At 49.2% G+C, this 18271-nt stretch overlaps 6 protein-coding genes across 6 annotated transcripts; 5 read left to right on the forward strand and 1 right to left on the reverse strand.

Annotated features, from left to right (window-relative positions):
* The first annotated feature begins 865 nt into the window (after positions 1–865).
* On the forward strand, positions 866–7779 carry HD556DRAFT_967471 (kinesin-domain-containing protein). Its single transcript, XM_041312156.1, has 9 exons — positions 866–944; positions 999–1635; positions 1687–2104; positions 2162–2998; positions 3057–3883; positions 3935–4429; positions 4485–4596; positions 4649–6962; positions 7023–7779. Exons 1-9 carry the CDS (start codon positions 899–901, stop codon positions 7277–7279), a joined length of 5943 nt encoding a protein of 1980 aa, XP_041164631.1. The 5' UTR covers positions 866–898; the 3' UTR covers positions 7280–7779.
* A 31-nt stretch (positions 7780–7810) lies between these two features.
* HD556DRAFT_1340639 (uncharacterized protein) lies at positions 7811–9663 on the forward strand. The gene is made up of 12 exons (XM_041302069.1): positions 7811–8117; positions 8172–8236; positions 8298–8380; positions 8427–8564; positions 8627–8654; positions 8710–8845; positions 8909–8926; positions 8990–9020; positions 9082–9151; positions 9203–9263; positions 9314–9346; positions 9399–9663. Exons 1-12 carry the CDS (start codon positions 7962–7964, stop codon positions 9507–9509), a joined length of 930 nt encoding a protein of 309 aa, XP_041164632.1. The 5' UTR covers positions 7811–7961; the 3' UTR covers positions 9510–9663.
* A 305-nt stretch (positions 9664–9968) lies between these two features.
* Positions 9969–11579, forward strand: HD556DRAFT_1340647 (white collar 2 type of transcription factor). Its single transcript, XM_041302070.1, has 6 exons — positions 9969–10296; positions 10363–10582; positions 10664–11054; positions 11103–11177; positions 11225–11342; positions 11395–11579. Exons 1-5 carry the CDS (start codon positions 9996–9998, stop codon positions 11330–11332), a joined length of 1095 nt encoding a protein of 364 aa, XP_041164633.1. The 5' UTR covers positions 9969–9995; the 3' UTR covers positions 11333–11342; positions 11395–11579.
* Positions 11580–12796: 1217 nt separating this feature from the next.
* Positions 12797–14997, forward strand: HD556DRAFT_967701 (WD40-repeat-containing domain protein). The gene is made up of 6 exons (XM_041312159.1): positions 12797–13316; positions 13377–13462; positions 13525–13745; positions 13797–13979; positions 14030–14157; positions 14209–14997. The coding sequence occupies exons 1-6, from the start codon at positions 13244–13246 to the stop codon at positions 14706–14708; spliced, it is 1191 nt and encodes a 396-aa protein (XP_041164634.1). The 5' UTR covers positions 12797–13243; the 3' UTR covers positions 14709–14997.
* Positions 14750–15433, reverse strand: HD556DRAFT_967692 (DASH complex subunit Dad3-domain-containing protein). The gene is made up of 3 exons (XM_041312158.1): positions 15096–15433; positions 14940–15038; positions 14750–14886 (listed from the first exon to the last, which is right to left on the reverse strand). The coding sequence occupies exons 1-3, from the start codon at positions 15210–15212 to the stop codon at positions 14791–14793; spliced, it is 312 nt and encodes a 103-aa protein (XP_041164635.1). The 5' UTR covers positions 15213–15433; the 3' UTR covers positions 14750–14790.
* Positions 15434–16210: 777 nt separating this feature from the next.
* On the forward strand, positions 16211–17222 carry HD556DRAFT_1229681 (uncharacterized protein; the record flags this gene model as incomplete). The annotated part of the gene is made up of 3 exons (XM_041297298.1): positions 16211–16367; positions 16415–16560; positions 16608–17222. The coding sequence occupies 3 exons, from the start codon at positions 16211–16213 to the stop codon at positions 17220–17222; spliced, it is 918 nt and encodes a 305-aa protein (XP_041164636.1).
* Between the last annotated feature and the right edge of the window lie 1049 nt (positions 17223–18271).

Here is an 18271-nt window from a genome sequence, read left to right on the forward strand (position 1 = left end):
ACGTCGCCAACCACGTACGCGTATACTTACTTATCTTCGTGCGGCTTCCGCTTTCACGCATGTGGGCTGAGTGCGCCGATATAGACCGGATTTGTATCAACGCGCCTTTCCTGTTCACTGATCAGAACGGAGAAATGAAGTTCGATAACTTCCCAGATCCCAGGACTCGATCACGAATCCTTGCCAAGGGCCTTACATAATCCTATATAAGTCCCTTTTTCTTTTTTTTTTCGTGTTCATACTGAAAAAATATACAAGTAATTGCACCATCATTCAAATTGAATCATTGAGTGGCCTCAGTTGAAGAGGGGATTTGATGGCGTGTTGGTGCAGCGGCAATCATCCAACATCTAGGAATTATCAAAAAGCAGGTCTGTAAAGGTTCGAATTCGTTTGATAGTCCAAACATGCATGAACTTCAAGCTGACAGACATAGAGTTCTCCTGTAAGTGCGAAAATGTTCTCGCTCTTGGTACGAGAGGTCACCAGTTCAAACGTTGACCGAAGTTCTAGCTCTGTTGCAACGCCACATCAACTTCACCGCTATAGGACTTGACGTAAATATGATGAATCCTGCACAGTGGAACGCACCCTGAGCCCCTGACACGGGTAGACACGTCAAACGAGATCAAATGACCCCAAACGAAATGGGGTGGCACCGGTGTGAACTCGAACTTAGCACAGTTTGTTATTGATCTCAGGAGATGTCGTAGATGTTGACGACGAAACAGCAAAATATCATTCTTCGGTTGTAGTCCATCACGTAAACGTATTACAACCTTAATCAGCCTGCCCAAAATTAGTATTCGGGAGCAATTCGGCAATGTCCGTTATACTTGGGTGTTGTACATATTGTGAGATTTGTGTAGAGTAACTACTAGTCTCGTCAACAATTGCGATGGCGCCCTCGTCGTCGTCGGGCGCGTCGACGTCCGTGCAAGTCGGTGAGCTTTGTACTAGACTTTTTATTTTACCTGTTGCTAATTTTCTGAATGAAGCTTTGCGCATACGGCCAACGACTACACAGGATACTGTATCCATTCCCGCTCGTTTTCAACGGTCTGTCATTCATGGAACGTCTTCTACTAGCGTGACCGTAGATGCTTCCTCCGCCGCTCCTACTGCATCTGGTTCTGCTACTGCCGTCGCAACTCCATCAACTGCCGCCGGTAAAAAGCAGGTGTTCACCTTCGATCAAGTCCACCCTCCAACCGTTACCCAGCATTCGCTCTTCACAAGCACTGCCCAGCCACTCATCTCGCGTTTCATGGAAGGATTTAATTGTACAATTCTTGCCTATGGACAAACAAGCAGCGGAAAGACATTTACCATGACTGGTGTGGACCTTGATGCGGACCCCTCTGATCCTAATAATGGCATGGGCATCATACCGAGAGCCGTCTCTACTATCTTCTCGCAGGCGAGAAAACTTAAAGAACAACGTGGCGGGACCTGGAATTACAGCATAAAAGGGTCGTTCATAGAAGTGTATAACGAGGATTTGATTGACTTGCTCAGTTCCGACGAGGCAACTGGGTTGCGGCGCGAGGTACAGATCAGAGAAGGGAAAGACGGGTCTATAATCTGGGGTGGCCTACGTGAAGTGACGGTGCGAAATAGCAATGAAGTCATGCAGTAAGTCTTCTTCCTTAAGCAGTGACTTAGCTGAGAAGATGAATTGTATAGTCTTATCCGCCAGGGAACCGCGATAAGAAGAACGAACGAAACGGATATGAATGCCCAATCATCTCGTTCGCATGCAATCTTTTCTCTCACACTGACCCAGAAGAAATACACTGGCTCGGGCGTACCACCTCGTTCATCTTCACCATTACCACCTGGCGGCCGTTCCCCGTCGCGTCTCGCTCGTCCTGGGTCAATATACACAAGTGGTAACTCTCCCAATGCAAGAGTGTCGTCGCCTACTATGGGTAGGCCATCGACTCCAAGTTTCCAAATAGCTATGGGACGAGGCGGAGGACTACGTCCTGCAAGCTCCCTTGGTCTTCGTCCCCCTGATAGCCGGCAAGATGACGATGAGAGCAGCGAGTGGACCACTATAGTGTCCAAGTTTCATTTTGTCGACCTGGCCGGCTCGGAGCGCGTATGTTATGCGTCCAATTTCAGTCTTGAAGTTTTGATAGGCTAACTTTCGTCACAGTTAAAACGTACTGCCGCTGCGGGAGAGCGAATTAGAGAGGGAATCTCCATCAACAGTGGTCTCCTCGCTCTCGGCAACGTCATATCGGCGCTAGGTGACCCTTCACGTGCGAAGTCGCATACTAACTCTCACGTCCCCTATCGCGACTCCAAGCTCACCCGCCTCCTTCAAGACTCGCTTGGGGGCAATGCACACACACTCATGATCGCTTGTGTCAGTCCCACGGAGTGGAACATCGGTGAAACTGTCAACACTTTAAAGTATGCCAACCGCGCCCGAAATATCAAGAATCGTGCGGTTGTCAACGAAAGGGAAGATGGTTGGGATGATATCGAATGGCTACAAGGAACCGTCACTCGTCTTCGCAAGGAGGTCAAACAACTCAAAGAAGGTGGCACCATCATTTCTACGAATTCTTCTCCAGCCGTTGGTGAGGTGACGGAGGGAAACTCCAAAAAGATCCTTGCACAGATGACAGACCTTCAGAATAATTATGAGAGTCTACGCGAGAAATACGTGGAGCGGACGGAAGACCTTGCTCGCTTACGTCGCGAGATTGGCGAGCGTCACCGCACGTCATCTGGTGGAACTGTTGGCGGTACAGCTAAATACGAAGAGATCGTTGGACCTGTCATCGAGGAATACGAGAAGACCATCAGCGCCATGGAGGCCGAGTTAGGCCTCAATCGCGCTGCGCTCAGGCTCACCAATGACATGATGGAGGAAAAAGAAGAAGAACTCGCCCAGATCACCGAGAGACATTCTGCAACTGAATTATACGTTGAAGAGCTCCGTACGCGGCTGGCGAAGCTTACAGAACGGGAAGCATCAACTGAGGTTCGCAATGACTTTGTTGACATAAAAGCACATTTCTAATTGAATTCATTCAACGCAGGCTTACGTCCGTGATTTAGAAGAGAAGATGAAGTCTTTTGACGAAACATCCATGTCATCGAGCGAGTCACTGACTGACCTAAAGCGCGAGGTCTCCCGTTATAAAGAAGCCGAATCGCACTCAGCCTCATACATAGCTGACCTCGAAGCTCGCCTCGCCCGCTCTGACGAATCGGTGCTAACCTTGCAGCAGACGATCGAGCGACTCGAGAATGACTGTGAACGTCGAAGAGAGGAAGTAGATGCTCTGACAACACGCTTGGAAAACCTTAACCGGGACGGTGCTGGTTGGCGGACTGATCTCGAAGAAAGGGAGAGGAAGGTTAAGGAACTGGAGCAGAAGATGGAAGCCTGGGAGCGAAAGAGGAAGGAAGCCAACGAAGACCGCATCCGACTTGGTGACGTGGTTGGTGAGGTTGAGCTGGCGAAACGTAGTCTCGAGTCCTTGAACGGCGGGAGCACCAAAGTCAATTTTCCTACTACTTCCGGTGCCAGCACGCCAGCTTCTGTGGACCTTTCCGTCGAGAATCAATTGGTCGCCCTGCGGCAAACTCACGCTGCGACACTCACAGATCTCTCGTCTGTTTCCAAGAAGTACCAGGATGCACTTCAGGAGATTGCTGATCTTGCTGCTCAAATCCAGGAAGCTAAACTCAGCAATCCGACGATCCCGGAGACTTCGGCCGTTGATAAAGCGGACACCCCGTTATTCCGTCGGCGAATGACATCTTCCAAGAGTCGAGATGGTCTTACTGAGCCTCTATATGATACAGCTGGTCGACGTCTTTTTTTCAGGCAAGCAGCCTCTGTAGATTCTCTTCACGGAAGGTGTGTTTCGAATGACATCTGTCTTTCATCGAGTTTGATTTTTTTTTGTAGAGCATTACATCAGTCGTTGCCACAATCACTTTCGCTTTCACAGGAGCTCTCATCAGTCAGGTCTCGAGAGACTTCGATATCGAGTCACGGAAGCAGTGGTTCTGTCTCGCATTCTCCATCACATCGTCCGAACCTCTCCATATCTCTTTCCAGTGTTAGTGGTGCTACCACTCCCGCTGACCAGCGCTCTGCGGTGAGCATGGAGAAGGAGATCATGCGCTTGCAAGAGGTTCTTAGGGAGCGTGAAGCTGAAATTGGCGTTCTTGAGTCTTCGCTGAAGGAAAAGGAACAGACAACGCCAACTCTGGTTGCATCGCAAGCTCTCCAATCCACAGAGGCCGACGATTTGACACACCTTTCCCCCAAGACGATTCAGAAGTTCGACGCCGTCCGAAAGAGTATGAAGCTACATCACGATCTCATCCCTGATGTTGATGTTGATGTACCTGATAACGATGTCGATGAATCGCTTGACAGGTTAAACGAACTTATGCTGTATGTTGATAGCACATGTCTTATTCTGTTTTCTGATTACTCGTCTATTGTCCAGGTCCATGGCACAGAAGGAGTCTCAGCACAAAGAACTCGTTGACTCTCTTCATGGTCAACTTGCTCTGGTGCAACGTGCGCACGATGAATTGACCAATCTTTCTAGGGATCAGGTAGGCAGACAACTCCTGACTACCATGCCTATCAGACACTGATTGCATGTAGGCGCTGAACATGTCGACCGAACTTGAAGGTCTTCGTGCCAAACACCACGATGACCTTTTGGATTTGGAGACAGTCAAGCAGCGTGAGGCGGAGCTTCTCGCATCCATCAAGATAGCTCAGGAGAGTCACGCCGACGAGCTTGCGGAGCTAAGGTCTCAGCACGAAGATGCTCTTCGTGCGAAGGGAATTGAGATTGAGGAATTAATCTCTCGCCTGAAAGACGAGCATCAGACATCTCTTGGTACTTTACGAGATCAGCTGTCAGAGGCATCTGCAGCTCTGGAGAAGGCCCTCGAGGAACATGAGAGTGCGTTCGGCAAGCTCCAGGCCGAACACGACGAGGTCCTCCAGCGACATTCTCAAGAGGCTAAGGAGATTCTCGAACGCACTATCGAGGGGCATCAGGACGCTATGGCCAAATCCAAGGCCGACCATGCAGAAGTCTTGAAGTCCAAAGACGAGCAAGTGGCTACCGACCTCCACCGCACCGAAGAGGAGTACTACAATGCGCTCACTAAACTTCGCAAGGACCACGCAGATGCTTTGCAAAGGCAATCTACGGAAGCTGCTGCGATGCTTGAGCGCTTGCGTGAAGATCACGCTAGCGAGCTTCGCATGTCTGAGAAAGCTCGTGAATGCTCCTTGTCAGAGTCTGAGTCGTCTCGTGATTCAGTGCTCCGCGAACTTCAGGATGAACATGCTGCTGCCATTGCCAGGAAGGAGGTTGCGTATGCGGAGGATGTAGAGAAACTCAAATCTGAGCATGTGCGCCTCCTTTCGAACAAAGAGGAGGACTACAGAGCAAGGCGTGAGCATCTGAAATCTGAGCATGCCACCGCTATGGCCGTCCTCAGGGAGGAGTCGGAAGCCCAAGTGGAGCAGCTCACGAAGGCCCTGGCGCGTCTGGAAGAAGAAACAGCTGCCACAGTTGTGAAGTTGCGCGAGGAGCATGTATCCGCTACTCAGGTTCTGACGGAACAGCATACAGCGTCACTGCTACAGATCACTCGTGACCACGAAGAAGAGGCTGCTCGACTCAAGTTGTTGCATGCCTCTGAACTCGACGACGCAATTACAAAGGCTCAGAAAGAACATGCATCCCTCCTCACGTCCCACGCAGCGGCAATCACGAATCTCAAATCTGAACACCAGATGTTACTTGCCGAAGTTCAAGTGTCCCTCGTCGCTGCTCAAGAAAGGCATGCTTCCGACCTCCAAGAGTCTCGAACAGCAAGTGAGCATATGCTTGCTGAAGAACGTAAACGCCTTGCTGCTACCGTTGCCGACCTTGAGCAAGAACACTCTGATGAGCGTGATGCTCTCCGCAAGGAACGAGATCTTCTCCGTCAAGAGCTGGAGTCCCACAAAGTCGCGATCTTGGATGTTCAGGATCAAAGTGAACGAGGAGTACTTGCAGAGAGACAGCGTTCACAGTCAGCCGTAACTGAGCTCGAGGAGAAGTACTCTGCTGAACGCATCACGATGCGCGAGGACTACAAAGCGCTTGTTCAGGAACTTGAGGCTCACAAAGCTGCCGCAAGCGACTTGGTGGCTGTACGTGCACAGTACGAATTGGCCGTATCCGAACAGACGACCACCATGGCATCCTTGGAGAAAAGTTTTGCCGGTGCACAATTGGAGAAAGTAGACCTTCAGGCGCAGGTCACCAAACTGACGGCTGAACTGGAGAAGTCACGGTCAGAACGGGCCACGTTTATCCAGGAAGCATCTAAGCGCGAATCATTGGTTGATGAGCTTGATAGACATCGCTCCCTTATCGCTGAGCTACAAGAGAACCTTCAGCGCGCTAAGGACGAGAAAGATAACTTGCAAGTGGAGAGGAATAAGCAGGAGACTGCTATGCGCGACATGCAGATGCAGATTGCACGCACACCGGTTCAAGAGACCTCGACACCACGAGCAACACCTGATCGCAATATCCCTTTTACTCGTCTCAACGGTATGGGCTCCAAGCTTCCTCCCCCCACACCCCCGCCGTCCATGCCACCGCCACCAGCACCGAAAGCTCAGGAATCCCAGTTCAGTTTATCTACTCAATCTTCCACTATGTCTTCGAAAGACTCTACTGACTCTTCTGCTACGTCGGTTGCCTCTGTACTTGCACCAAGCGGCCCTCAAGTAGACTCCAAGGCCATCGCTGCCAAGCTCGAGGACCAAGCGAAGCATATCGATGAACAGGAGGTGATGATCAAGACACTCAACAAACAGTTATCTCACTGTGAGAGTGATTTGGCTACTCACATGGATCTCGTGAGCACACTAGAGACATCATTGAGCGACTCTGAGAAGAATCGTATGTATCTGTCCCTGCTTACCATAGTGTTTGAGCTAACCATTTATATTTGTCTTGCAGTTCGCAAAGCGCGCATGCAAGCAACGGAGCTTGCGAGGGAACGAGACTCGCTCAATTCCCAAATTGAGGGCCTTCGCAACGAGTTACAGGAAGCGCGCCGTGAGGTTGTTACTGTTCGGAAATCAATCGTGGAAGAAAAACAGTCCCTCGAATCGCGTCTTGACGAAGAACGACGTGCGAAGGAACGTGCTCGTGCGCAGCTCGACTCCCGGATGGAGGAGCTACAAAAACGGAAATCGAAGTTTGCCTGTCTATAGCGTGCCTGTCAAGTTCGCATTCACATCTTTTCGGCCTGTGAGTTGTTGCGACTCGTGTCGGACCTCTATGTCTATTCTTTTTGCACCTTGCTTATTATACCAGTTTTCGCGAGCTGCGAGATCGGTTAGCGATTATGTCTCTTGTGTCCTGATACCCCTTGGTTGTGGAGCTAGTTTATCGCGTCTACTATGGGTATCCCTGGTATGTTTGTCCGTACTGGCTACTTCCCTGTTATAATATGATATAGTTCGGATCTTTGCTAACTCGTGTTTCGGTTATGATCCGCTTGAACGGCGTCAACGTCACCGTGGCGATTATGTCGGCCGCTGTTCGCGAGTCATATGCGCAACATGCCCTCGGACATTCCAGCATGGGAACCTAGTAGAAAATACTCCACGCTGTCTAGTATACGATGCCAGCCTTCGAATTCTGAGGTCTGATGAATGTACGAGAATCAATGTGTTTGAAGTCGATTTGAAGTTATCATCTTTGTTGTGAACGTTGACAATTGTTTGAGAAACAATCTTCCCCGCGGTTGTATTCCCCGCAAATTTGAGGTGGAGAAATGTCGTAAGTGACGTTGCTGTCGGACCGGCTTATTATGTAGTAGCATAAGGCTAAGGCGGCGACTTTAAATTCCATTTCACAAACTTTGCCTCCTCCCACCCTCCGTCTCCCACTATGTCCCTCAGCTTTTTTGCTCGTGCTGCCCCCGCTGTCCGGCGGTCAACTGTCCTCACTCGCACTGCTCAGTTCTCTGTGAGATTCCAGAGTAGCGCGCCAACAAAACAGAAACATGTTCCCCGTGTTCTTCCTGCGTTCTCTCTTGAGGGAAAGGTGGGCCTTTCTGTTCGTCTTTTCGCTTGATTGAGTCGTCTAACTATTTTATAGGTCTGTCTAGTCACTGGTGCTGCCAGAGGTCTAGGTAATGAATTCTGTCGTGCATTCATACAATCGTTCGTCTTTTTGGCCTTCTTAATTTACCGTGATGAAGGACTGATCTATTTTGGATTGTAGTGGATGCACGGAATTGGCTATTGTTGATCTAAAGGAGAGTGAGGCGCAAGCTGCTGCTGCTGAACTAGTCTCAAATGCATGCCGTTCGTAGTCTGCTGTATTCTGACGACACTACTGAAGAGCATCAAGTTAACAGCGACATGACCCCGGAAGACTTTAACGTGATTGGCGTCGGATGCGACGTGTCATCAGAGTTATCTGTTCAGCGCGCATTTGAGCATGTCATGGACACGTACGGGCGATTGGATTCGGTGGTTGCATCTGCAGGTAAATTCCTCCGTTTGCCGCAGCGTTCATCAGACACGTGAATGATATGATGTGATGCCCAGGAATTGTGGAGAACTACTCTGCATTCGAGTAAGTCGTTCGACATGTGTTGGAGCGTGCCTTGGAGCTGACGACCGGATCATAGTTACCCATTCGACCGGATAAAGCGCTTGTATGACATCAACGTGCATGGGGCCTTCTTTACTGCGCGAGAAGCCGCTCGGAACATGATTCCTCAGGGAGGAGGCTCCATCGTCCTTGTTGCTAGTATGAGTGCATCGGTATGTTAATCTGTGGAGACGCTCTTCTTTGTGTGAAATGCCTCTGACGATGTGTCTGTGCAGATCATCAATATTCCGCAGGTGAGTGATTGATTCCGGGATAAACTCATCGAGAGGATCTAACCCTATTCGCTTCGGGGATAGCCGCAAACACCTTACAATGCTTCAAAAGCGGGTGCGTCCGCATTCTACCTGCTGTCAATTGCAAGGTCACTGACACGATATTATTCTGATAGCGGTCCGTCACATGGCGTCGAGTTTGGGAGTGGAGTGGGCGAAGAAGGGTGTGCGAGTTAATACATTGAGGTTCGTGTTACGTTTCGCGTGGCCAACTGTGGGCTGATATGGGTCATGAAGTCCTGGATACATGTTGACAAAGCTTACCAAAACGATCCTCGCCCATGACCAAGATCTGAAGGTTGGTGCCTGTTGGTAGACTTGTTCGCTTGAAAGCTAATGGTAGTACAGAAAACCTGGGAGAGCCTGACGCCTATGGGCAAGGTGAGGTTAGCCTAGTTGGTTTAGACGCCCTACTGACTGGGTGAACAATTAGATGGGTGAACCAGAAGACTTGGCTGGTGCCATTGTTTTCTTGGCAAGTGATGCATCTAAATTCATGACTGGAGCCGAAGTTCGCGTTGATGGGGGGTACTGCGTTATCTAAGCCACTCGTTCTTATTCTTGTATCGTGTTTTGTTATGCAAAATGTTGGGAGTAGAATCACACATAGATTTTTTTACTAGATTAATTTCAGCTGTTTATAATACGTGGTTTTATGGTGTTCCGCTTCCGAACAAAGTATAGTACTACGTTTCCCATGGTAAGGTGATCACTTGAAGCGAAGAATGCATAGAAGGGTACCACGATAAGAACTTGCTCTTGTATGTCTCCACTTGGCGGATTTTATTACGTCTGTACCCAATATTCAATTAAATTGTTTTAATGAGGCAAATATTATTAAACGCGGCCAAAGATAGCAGGAGATTAAAGTATCTTATTTATGCTTAAGGCCAGGATAAATAACCCAAAGAGGGCTAGCCAGTTCGATGGGCAAACCTGAATGACATCATAGGTAGCTATTATAAATTACACTTCAATTCAAATCGCATATTATTGGGTTTTTCACCTACCTCGAACACGAGTCAAAATCATGTCCCTAAGTTCGCAACATGCGAATCTCACCCATAGGCCTTCCTCCCTGTCCAGATCCCAAGACACCCCACCCTCCTCATCTGCTAATATACCCAGTTCCACTTCCGCTATATCATCCACCTTTGAATTCACCAAGCGGAAACGCTGGGCAGATCTTCTCATACACGAATTGTCAGAGGCAATCATCTTTGTACTCTCCAGCGAGTCCAAGGTTTTATTTTGCTCAAGGGCCGTCTCAGAATTACTGGGTTGGCGAGATACAGAGCTTATTGACAAGGATATGCTCGACTTTGTCAACGGTGAGCATGCTTACCGTCTTCCAGTCGTGTTACCCGCGTGTGCTCATTTGTCATTCATTTCTTCAGGCGAAGATCAGCATGCTTTCCGTGTGTCATTTGAACAATCACTACGCTTGCGCATGGAAATGTTATCCTATGTTCGGTTCAAGTGTCAAAGCGAGTATACTTCTCCTGCCAAGGAGGTTCTCTTTGAAGTGAAGGGTTACCCTCACTACATCGATGACGAACAATACCCGCGGTGCTTTTTCGCGGTGGCAAAACCATATCCGAGTCGGAACACAGCAATGTAAGTGGATAAGCATGAATACATAAGTTAATTTTAGCGTGGTTTCTTGGCTGTCTGATGGAACTTTCTCGTACTCACTAGGTTAAACACATTCCTCGAGCTCAAGATTGAAAATGAACGGTTACAGCAGCGCCTCGCCGATCTCAGAGTTCGGCCATCGCCATCTTCTATTGCTCAAACTGGTCAATCGATGGCTTCCATGTATTCTACACCTTCCAATTCTCGTGGGCCTGTCTCAATAGTGACCCATCGCCCTGTGGGCGATTTACCCACCACGTGTTATGCGACCCATCAGATGAGCACGTCGTATGATGATTTGGTGACACAAACAAATCATCATCAACCACGGGGATTTACTGATTCTCCCAACGTGTACACATACGGTAGCTATGCTCATCATGATGATGCCGGTCAACAAGCGCAACAGCCAACAGAAGACAATTATGGCGACGATGCTGCCAGAAGGAAAAGAGTGTGTATCGCCATCGAACGTGAGCATTTATACTTATCGATGATCCAGATCCGCAAGATGCACGCCGCAGAGCAGTACGTATGCGTTACTTGTGGGCGTACAGATTCCCCAGAATGGCGCAAGGTCTCTCCCTTGCATCTTTCATATTCCATTAGTTGATATCTTCTCAGGGCCCACAAGGGCCAAAAACCCTTTGCAATGCCTGTGGTTTGCGATGGGCAAAACAAGTACGCACCAGACAGGATGAAGAACAGCCTAGCGCTGGGCCTAGCACCTGAATTCTATTCGGTACGCCGCACCTGTCAGCATACCGCCTTTCACGGACATATTTTCCCCTCAGTCGATGTTGAGGGCTACTAGGCTGTTTGGTGGCGTGCGGCCATCTTGTGAATGATGCCTGCGAAAATAATCGCTAAGCTGTTGGACCACTTTAGGTTACCAGTTTTCTTGCATAGAACACTTACATACACGATACGTAATATGTATATTAGACGTTGCACTCTTCAACCGACCCTAGGCTGCGCCGGAAGCTGTGTCTGAACCTACTTGGCGCGCCGCGATCCGATAATATTGGAAGTCCGTGACGCGTGAATGGGGCCAGTCGTTTGCATAAGGGTCTACATACCGTATTTGCTTCTGTTTAGCAGGACCGTAGCTGCCGATAACAGCCACGAGCAAGTGGCGAGCGCTGAGCTGGGTTCATGCCATGGGCGTCACCGAGGCAAGCTGGTGGCGTCTACTGACCCCAAGTATAACCAGGCCGTACTCGTGGATGTCGCCTCGCAAGAATTAATATTCACCAGCTGCAAGAGTACACAAGGTATGATTATGTATTTCTCGAGTTCCTGTGATGCTAATTTCATTGTACGTACAGGTCGCGTGGTACACCGGGGCAAGGCTCTGCATGTGTCTCGCAAGGACTTTGCCAAGTCACTATAGACAAAGCTGCCCAGGAAAAAGCCGACAACGATTATAATGTTCGGCTCTTGCGCATTGACAAAGACATTCAACAGCTTGCTAGCATCACACAAGCGCGACGAGCTCGAGACTATGGCTGGCGCTCTTTTGCTACAGACAATGGTTGAGCAGACTGCACGAATCAAAGAACACTTTGCAGGGAATCCAGTTAGCCCAAGGTTCGCGGGATTCCTTGAGAAGAAACGAACAGAAGACATGTAGGAAATGACCAGTCTGTATGGAGTTTGCGCAGACTTTGCGCCAAAGTATGGGGACATGTCTGGGCAACGCGTGTCTGTGATCGGAAAGTTCCGGGCGGTCGAAGGTCTGGCTGCCATCACCGGGTCCGCAACCACCCTGCCCTGCCGTCTAAATCAGCCACCATCACGTATTCCGCTATTTATGTCAAGTGTTATGCCAATCAATCTCGACATCCTTGCCAGCTTGCTGTCATGGTTCTAGTCACCTGGAGGGAGGACATGGCAACTGTAGACTGGGAACTGCGGACAACGACATGGCGTTGGCAGGCGGCTAGGAAACGGGCAAACACAGTGGAAGGAGTAGACGGACAGGCGAGTGTGAGAGACTTGCAGGGATCAGAATAGATGGAGGTGATGATCCTGATGGCAGGCGGGGTGATAGTGACATCGTGCGGTGGCCTTGACGACTCCGGCACTTTCTGAATCTGAGCGGATACAATTCTGCATCCAGTTTGCATAGACCTCACACAGACTGACCGGCTAAATACCGCCTTTTCTGGACGAACGAGTACTGCCACAGCGTCGATGGCTTCAACTGCCACCAGAACTTCCTGTAACCTCCAGTTCATCCCAGCCTGGTCAAGCGCTACCACCGCATTTCATAGATCCGTCATCTAACTGGTTTCAGCATTCCTGCACCACATGCACCATTTGTTTTGGCTCAACCCCCACAGCCGGTGAGTCATGGACTTCACAATCCATTTATGTATCAATACCCACTGGTACATCCACAATTCACATACATTCCCTCAGCAATTTTTACAGCGTTAATGATTTGCGATTAGTTCTATATAATTTTAAGTACATATTGCTGTAGCTCACAGATTACTGTAAATTCGGCCAGTGTGACCGTTCGTGACATGAGTGTAACCCACGAAATGGCCCACCGTAAACAATTGTAGGACTCCGCCGACTCCATCTGCAGAGTAGACTGCTCGTCCTCTGCGCCAAACGCTGATTAGTTACGACACCATGTCTACGCCAGAAGTATATTCAATCGCCAAAACTCCAGTGACGTGCCACGCATTCAACGCGGACCGCAGTCGTACGTCCTACCTTGATGTATCCTTTGAATACTAAGTAGTGAACGTTTACTTCGTCACAGAGGTTGCTGTAAGCTTGAATGACAACAACGTCCAGATCTATGCCAAGCAGGGAAAGGAGTGGATTCTATCTGAGACACTCTCCGAGGTGTGTTATGATCGATGCATACTACTGATCCATCAACATGTACTGACTCACGAATTCTCCAGCACGATAAACTGATCACGTCGATCGATTGGGCCCCAAACTCCAACCGCATCGTCACCGCCTCACAAGATCGCAATGCATACGTCTGGTCCCTCTCTCCCGATCCACTTACTGGGAATTTGGTGTGGAAGCCTACTTTGGTGCTTCTTCGTATCAACAGAGCCGCTACCTTTGTCCGTTGGAGCCCCAATGAAGACAAATTTGCAGTTGCCAGTGGTGCAAGGTATGTATCCTCTTCTTTGCGAGATGATGTCATTTCATCAAGTATATACAGGGCGATTGCCATTTGTTCGTTTGATCCTGAGAACAATTGGTGGGTGGCAAGGCAGCTCAAGAAACCAATCAGATCGACCGTCTTGTCTGTCGACTGGCATCCGAACAATGTCTTACTGGCTGCAGGGAGCGCTGATATGAAGGCACGCGTGTTCTCCGCTTACATCAAAGACGTAGACAAGAGGTAACGACAAGCTCTGGATTGCGGTCATGTCGTTTACCTTTAATTTGTAGGCCCTCGCCTACCATCTGGGGCGAGAAGCTTCCCTTCAACACTATCTGTGGAGAATATAGCAGCCCCGCAGGCGGATGGGTTCACGCAGTCGGATTTTCTCCTTCTGGGGATGTTTTAGCTTTTGCCAGTGAGTTGCAGCATATTTGCGTTTTCGCAGGAAGACCCACAATTTTCACAGGTCATGATAGCTCTATCAGCATCGTTTACCCTGGTGGTCCCATGGTTTACAATATTCGCATTAGTTCTCTGCCATACGTGACCTTAACATGGACTTCCGAGGACGCCTTGGTTGCAGCTGGCCACGATTGTCAACCTGTCGTTTTCTCCGGCTCGGAGCAAGGTTGGGGCCTTATTGGCACTTTAGATGATATCACCGCTTCCAGTGCATCGAAGACTCATGGTGCAAGGACTGGGACTGTCGGGAGGTTGAACAGTGCAGCGTTCAACACGTTCAGGAATGCGGATACGCGTGGACATACTGGAGGAGGAGACACCGCTTCTGACACGGAATTGCTTACTGTGCACCAGAACACGATCACCAGCGTCAGGCCGTACGCGTATGGGGGTGAGGGGATCGTTAGCAGGGTGAGCACTACTGGAGTGGATGGAAAGCTTGTCATTTGGGACGTTAATGCTGTGTCGGCCCTTACTGGAAAGATGGGCGGCTTGAGGGTCTGAAGCTATGATAAACTGTTGTACAATTAATCGTACATTGAATAATGTGGTATGTAAGTGTGCACGAAACTCTTTTGGATCAGTATCATCTTTGGGTAGTGTCATCCATCGCGTACGCGTATCCACCCTCGATCTCTTGAACAGGCTGCTCGTTGATGACGCCCCAGACTGATGCTTTGAACTGTACCATCTAGATCAGCCTGAAATTGCAGAAGTGAAGGGGTATCAGAATACCAAGGTCAAGACCAAGCCCATTTTTCTCTCCAACACTCTTAAACGCGCGATAAGATTCTCATCTGGTCCCTCGGATAGTTGTCTCGTGGTGACGGTCAACTGCCACTAAGATCAGGATCATACTCATCTGATTAACACTCGAAGCTGCGAACCCACATCTTTGACGTGTTGCGATAGTTTAGCGTACTCCCACAAAACATTGGCCTCCAGCGCGGTCAGACTGGGGTGCGATTCGTACGGGTTGGCATCGAATACGTCGGCGGTTCCAGACATGATTGTGAAACCCACAAAAGATTAGTCTGAACTTTGTAATACCAGACGTTGCGAGACCCGCATACGACCAAGCTCAAGGTTTTGTCTCAAGTACGTGCGGTGGGGCGGCAAAGTTCCTTTTTGGACTTTTCTGCCGGCGGAAAGCAAGGACATTGGCACCGAATTGATACCGCGCGATACCATAAACGGTATGTTTTTTACTTGGTGATACAATTATCCTTGACGTATGTTCGTTACCGTGCAATGAGACCACTGATCTGGACTGACTCATCCTCCGGCGGTGGAATTCATGCCTATTGACACCGAGGAGACGCGACTTGCCGCCCATACCACGCGCTTGCGGCACAAGAGGCAACCCCTAGATGGTACTATCAAAGTTAACGTACGATCCGACTGCGCGACACGAGACTCACCAGTTCAACGAGAGGATCGACACGGACGGTACTACTATTAAAGTCAAGTGAAAGTACATGTCTGGTGACCCTAGTCTAACAGAGACTAACTGGGAGGAATCGCGTATAAATCTGGCGCAGTTGTGTGGCTCGCCCTTGTTCTACATAAAAAAAGTAACAAGATCAAGACTCGAGCCTGAGCCTCGAGCTCAGCAGCCGAGTAGCCAGCCGGCTCATTAGATCTTGCGGTACCCTTGCTCACTGAGCGCGCGACGGCCAATTCGTTTACCCGCCAAAAGTTCAGTTGAGTATGGGTTGACTGAGTAAAACTTTTGCTCTTGTTCAAATCCGGGTGCACGCGATCATGGCATAGTACGATCGCGTTTGCTCGCGAAAAACATTTTTATCCGATACTTCCGAATGTTTAAGTGTTTCTCACGATCGAAAACTGGCTCAAAGTTGCCTTATTTGGATATCCCTCCTTGGACGCAACAATATCAGCATGCTCTCCTAGTAAACAATAGTCCTGGGATAGCCCGATCCCTTATAATAAAATAGGGCATCGTATCTTGTAATTCACTCCGTTCTTTTCTAACATCATCACACATGCATTCACCCCCTGTAACTTCATCACGTCTATCTGCACCAAGACCCTTCCCTCCTCCATCTCTCACTGATGTCCCTCATGAATATATCGTCGACCAGCTCAGGACTCTCGCGTCTCACTACTGGGATAGACCACAGACTGCAGATTGTACAATCAGTAAGTCTTGATGTCTTGATTACGGAACGTTCTAATCTGTTCGGCAGTCGTACCTGTCCCACATCATCGACCATGTCCAGCATATGATTCCCCGCTCACTTCGTCAGACTCTTCCCCAGAGCCTTCACCGAGGGTTCAGGTAGACACTGGAAGTGAACCTACTATTCACGCCGTGCCTCGAATGAAACTAAGAGTGAGTCGTGCTATTCGTCCAAGACGCATAATCCTCATTGTTTGTAGTTGCATATGGATTACCTCTCTTCGCATTCGACGTTGCTACGAGGTCTCTTCAGCGGTGCATCACCCAATGATCTCATTCACGCTGGCCCTACGCAACCCCGACATCCTCCGCTGCATGTCCCGGAAAGCCGTCTTCCTTCTCTTCTTCCTTCTCCGCCGTCCCATCCTGTTCTATTTCTCCCCGTTCCTGATCCATCCTCGATACATCTTATTTTTCACTGGATGTACTTTGGGCAGACAGCACTTATGGAAGACTGTCTAAATCGGGGTGTCGTCCACTGGGAGGGGATCGCGCGTAACGTGGAGTACTTGGGGCTTCCCACAGACATCAAAGTGTTCCTGGGGCGGTGGTACAGGAATTGGCTTCTTCCGGCACATAGCCGAGGCGGCTGTCCAACTTATTCGCCCACTGATGATGACGATTCTGACATTGAGCTGGAACTCGATGATGACGACGACGACGATGACGAGGACGAGACAGATGACGAGGAGTATTCAATGGTGAACTCATACACGGAGGATGTAGATGCTATGGCAGAGTTTGAACGAGGGCGCACACGAACCATTCGCCCCTTGACGCGGCTATGCGGGAAGTTACAGATGTGTGGAGTATGACAGGCATTTGACAAGAATATTTACGAATAAGTTCATTGTATTTCATAATGGGTTTGTCATTCATGGCGATGTTTGTTTGGTCTATCTTTATTCATTCTTGTGATACCCCCATTTTCCGGACTAAGTTTGAGGATTTAATTGTGGCGCCCCGCACAGCGCGTGTTTAATTACTTGATTATGACATATATGATACATTGTCGTAATCTAGACAATTGTCCTCATGACCTACACTCCTGTGTCAGATACAAGACAAAACTTCCAGCCTTCTATGCAATTGTTCCCAAAACCTTCGTGAGCGTCAATCTCACGCGGCCAACTAAAACGTGTAACACAAGATAGGATAAACAGAAGCGAATATCCTTCACAAGGATGGATGTCCATGATCTGGCGGCTGATGATGCCCGTGGACGTCGACGAGCGACAGTCCCGATAAGAACGTGGCCAACTCCGTATCGGGAAAGAGAGAAGAGCGGTTTGACAGCGGAACCAAACAAAGGCGAGCCTTTCCAGATGGGTTTCACTGCGGCTACCGAGGTACTACTAGTACTGCGCATTCTCAGATCTGTGTTTTTAACTCGAGCTAGCGGCAATCAGAGAAGCGAACAAGTCATGACGAAAGAAATGCACAAGGCATTTGAGACATTCCGATGCTGGCACTAGTACTATAGACGTCTCGGTCCGGCTCCCACTCGTAGTCCAATCCTTTCTTCTAAGAACTCCGTCTAAATTAAAGGGGACAGTCACGGTGCGTTCCGAATTTCCATTAGAGAAGACATACCAAGTCGCGGCCGGCCTGCGCTTTACCTCAATCGATGTCTTCGAGCTATGAATGTTCGAGAGTGGAAGTATCAACACCCGCACGGTACTCGGCTGAAGGCCCCTGTCAAAGAACGGCTGAAAGAAATGGTAGTGGCTGATCCCTTGGTGATCATCTCACGCGATGCGATGTCTCCCGTTCACCCTGTCATATAGACAAGACCTCAGGCCTTAGGGGTTATATGACGCGGGGTTCCAATAATCAGCCATCACTGTCAGCTGGACGTCCAGTC

Source organism: Suillus plorans, assembly GCF_016647745.1.
Source record: "Suillus plorans strain S12 chromosome Unknown HD556scaffold_8, whole genome shotgun sequence".
NCBI lineage: Eukaryota > Fungi > Basidiomycota > Agaricomycetes > Boletales > Suillaceae > Suillus > Suillus plorans.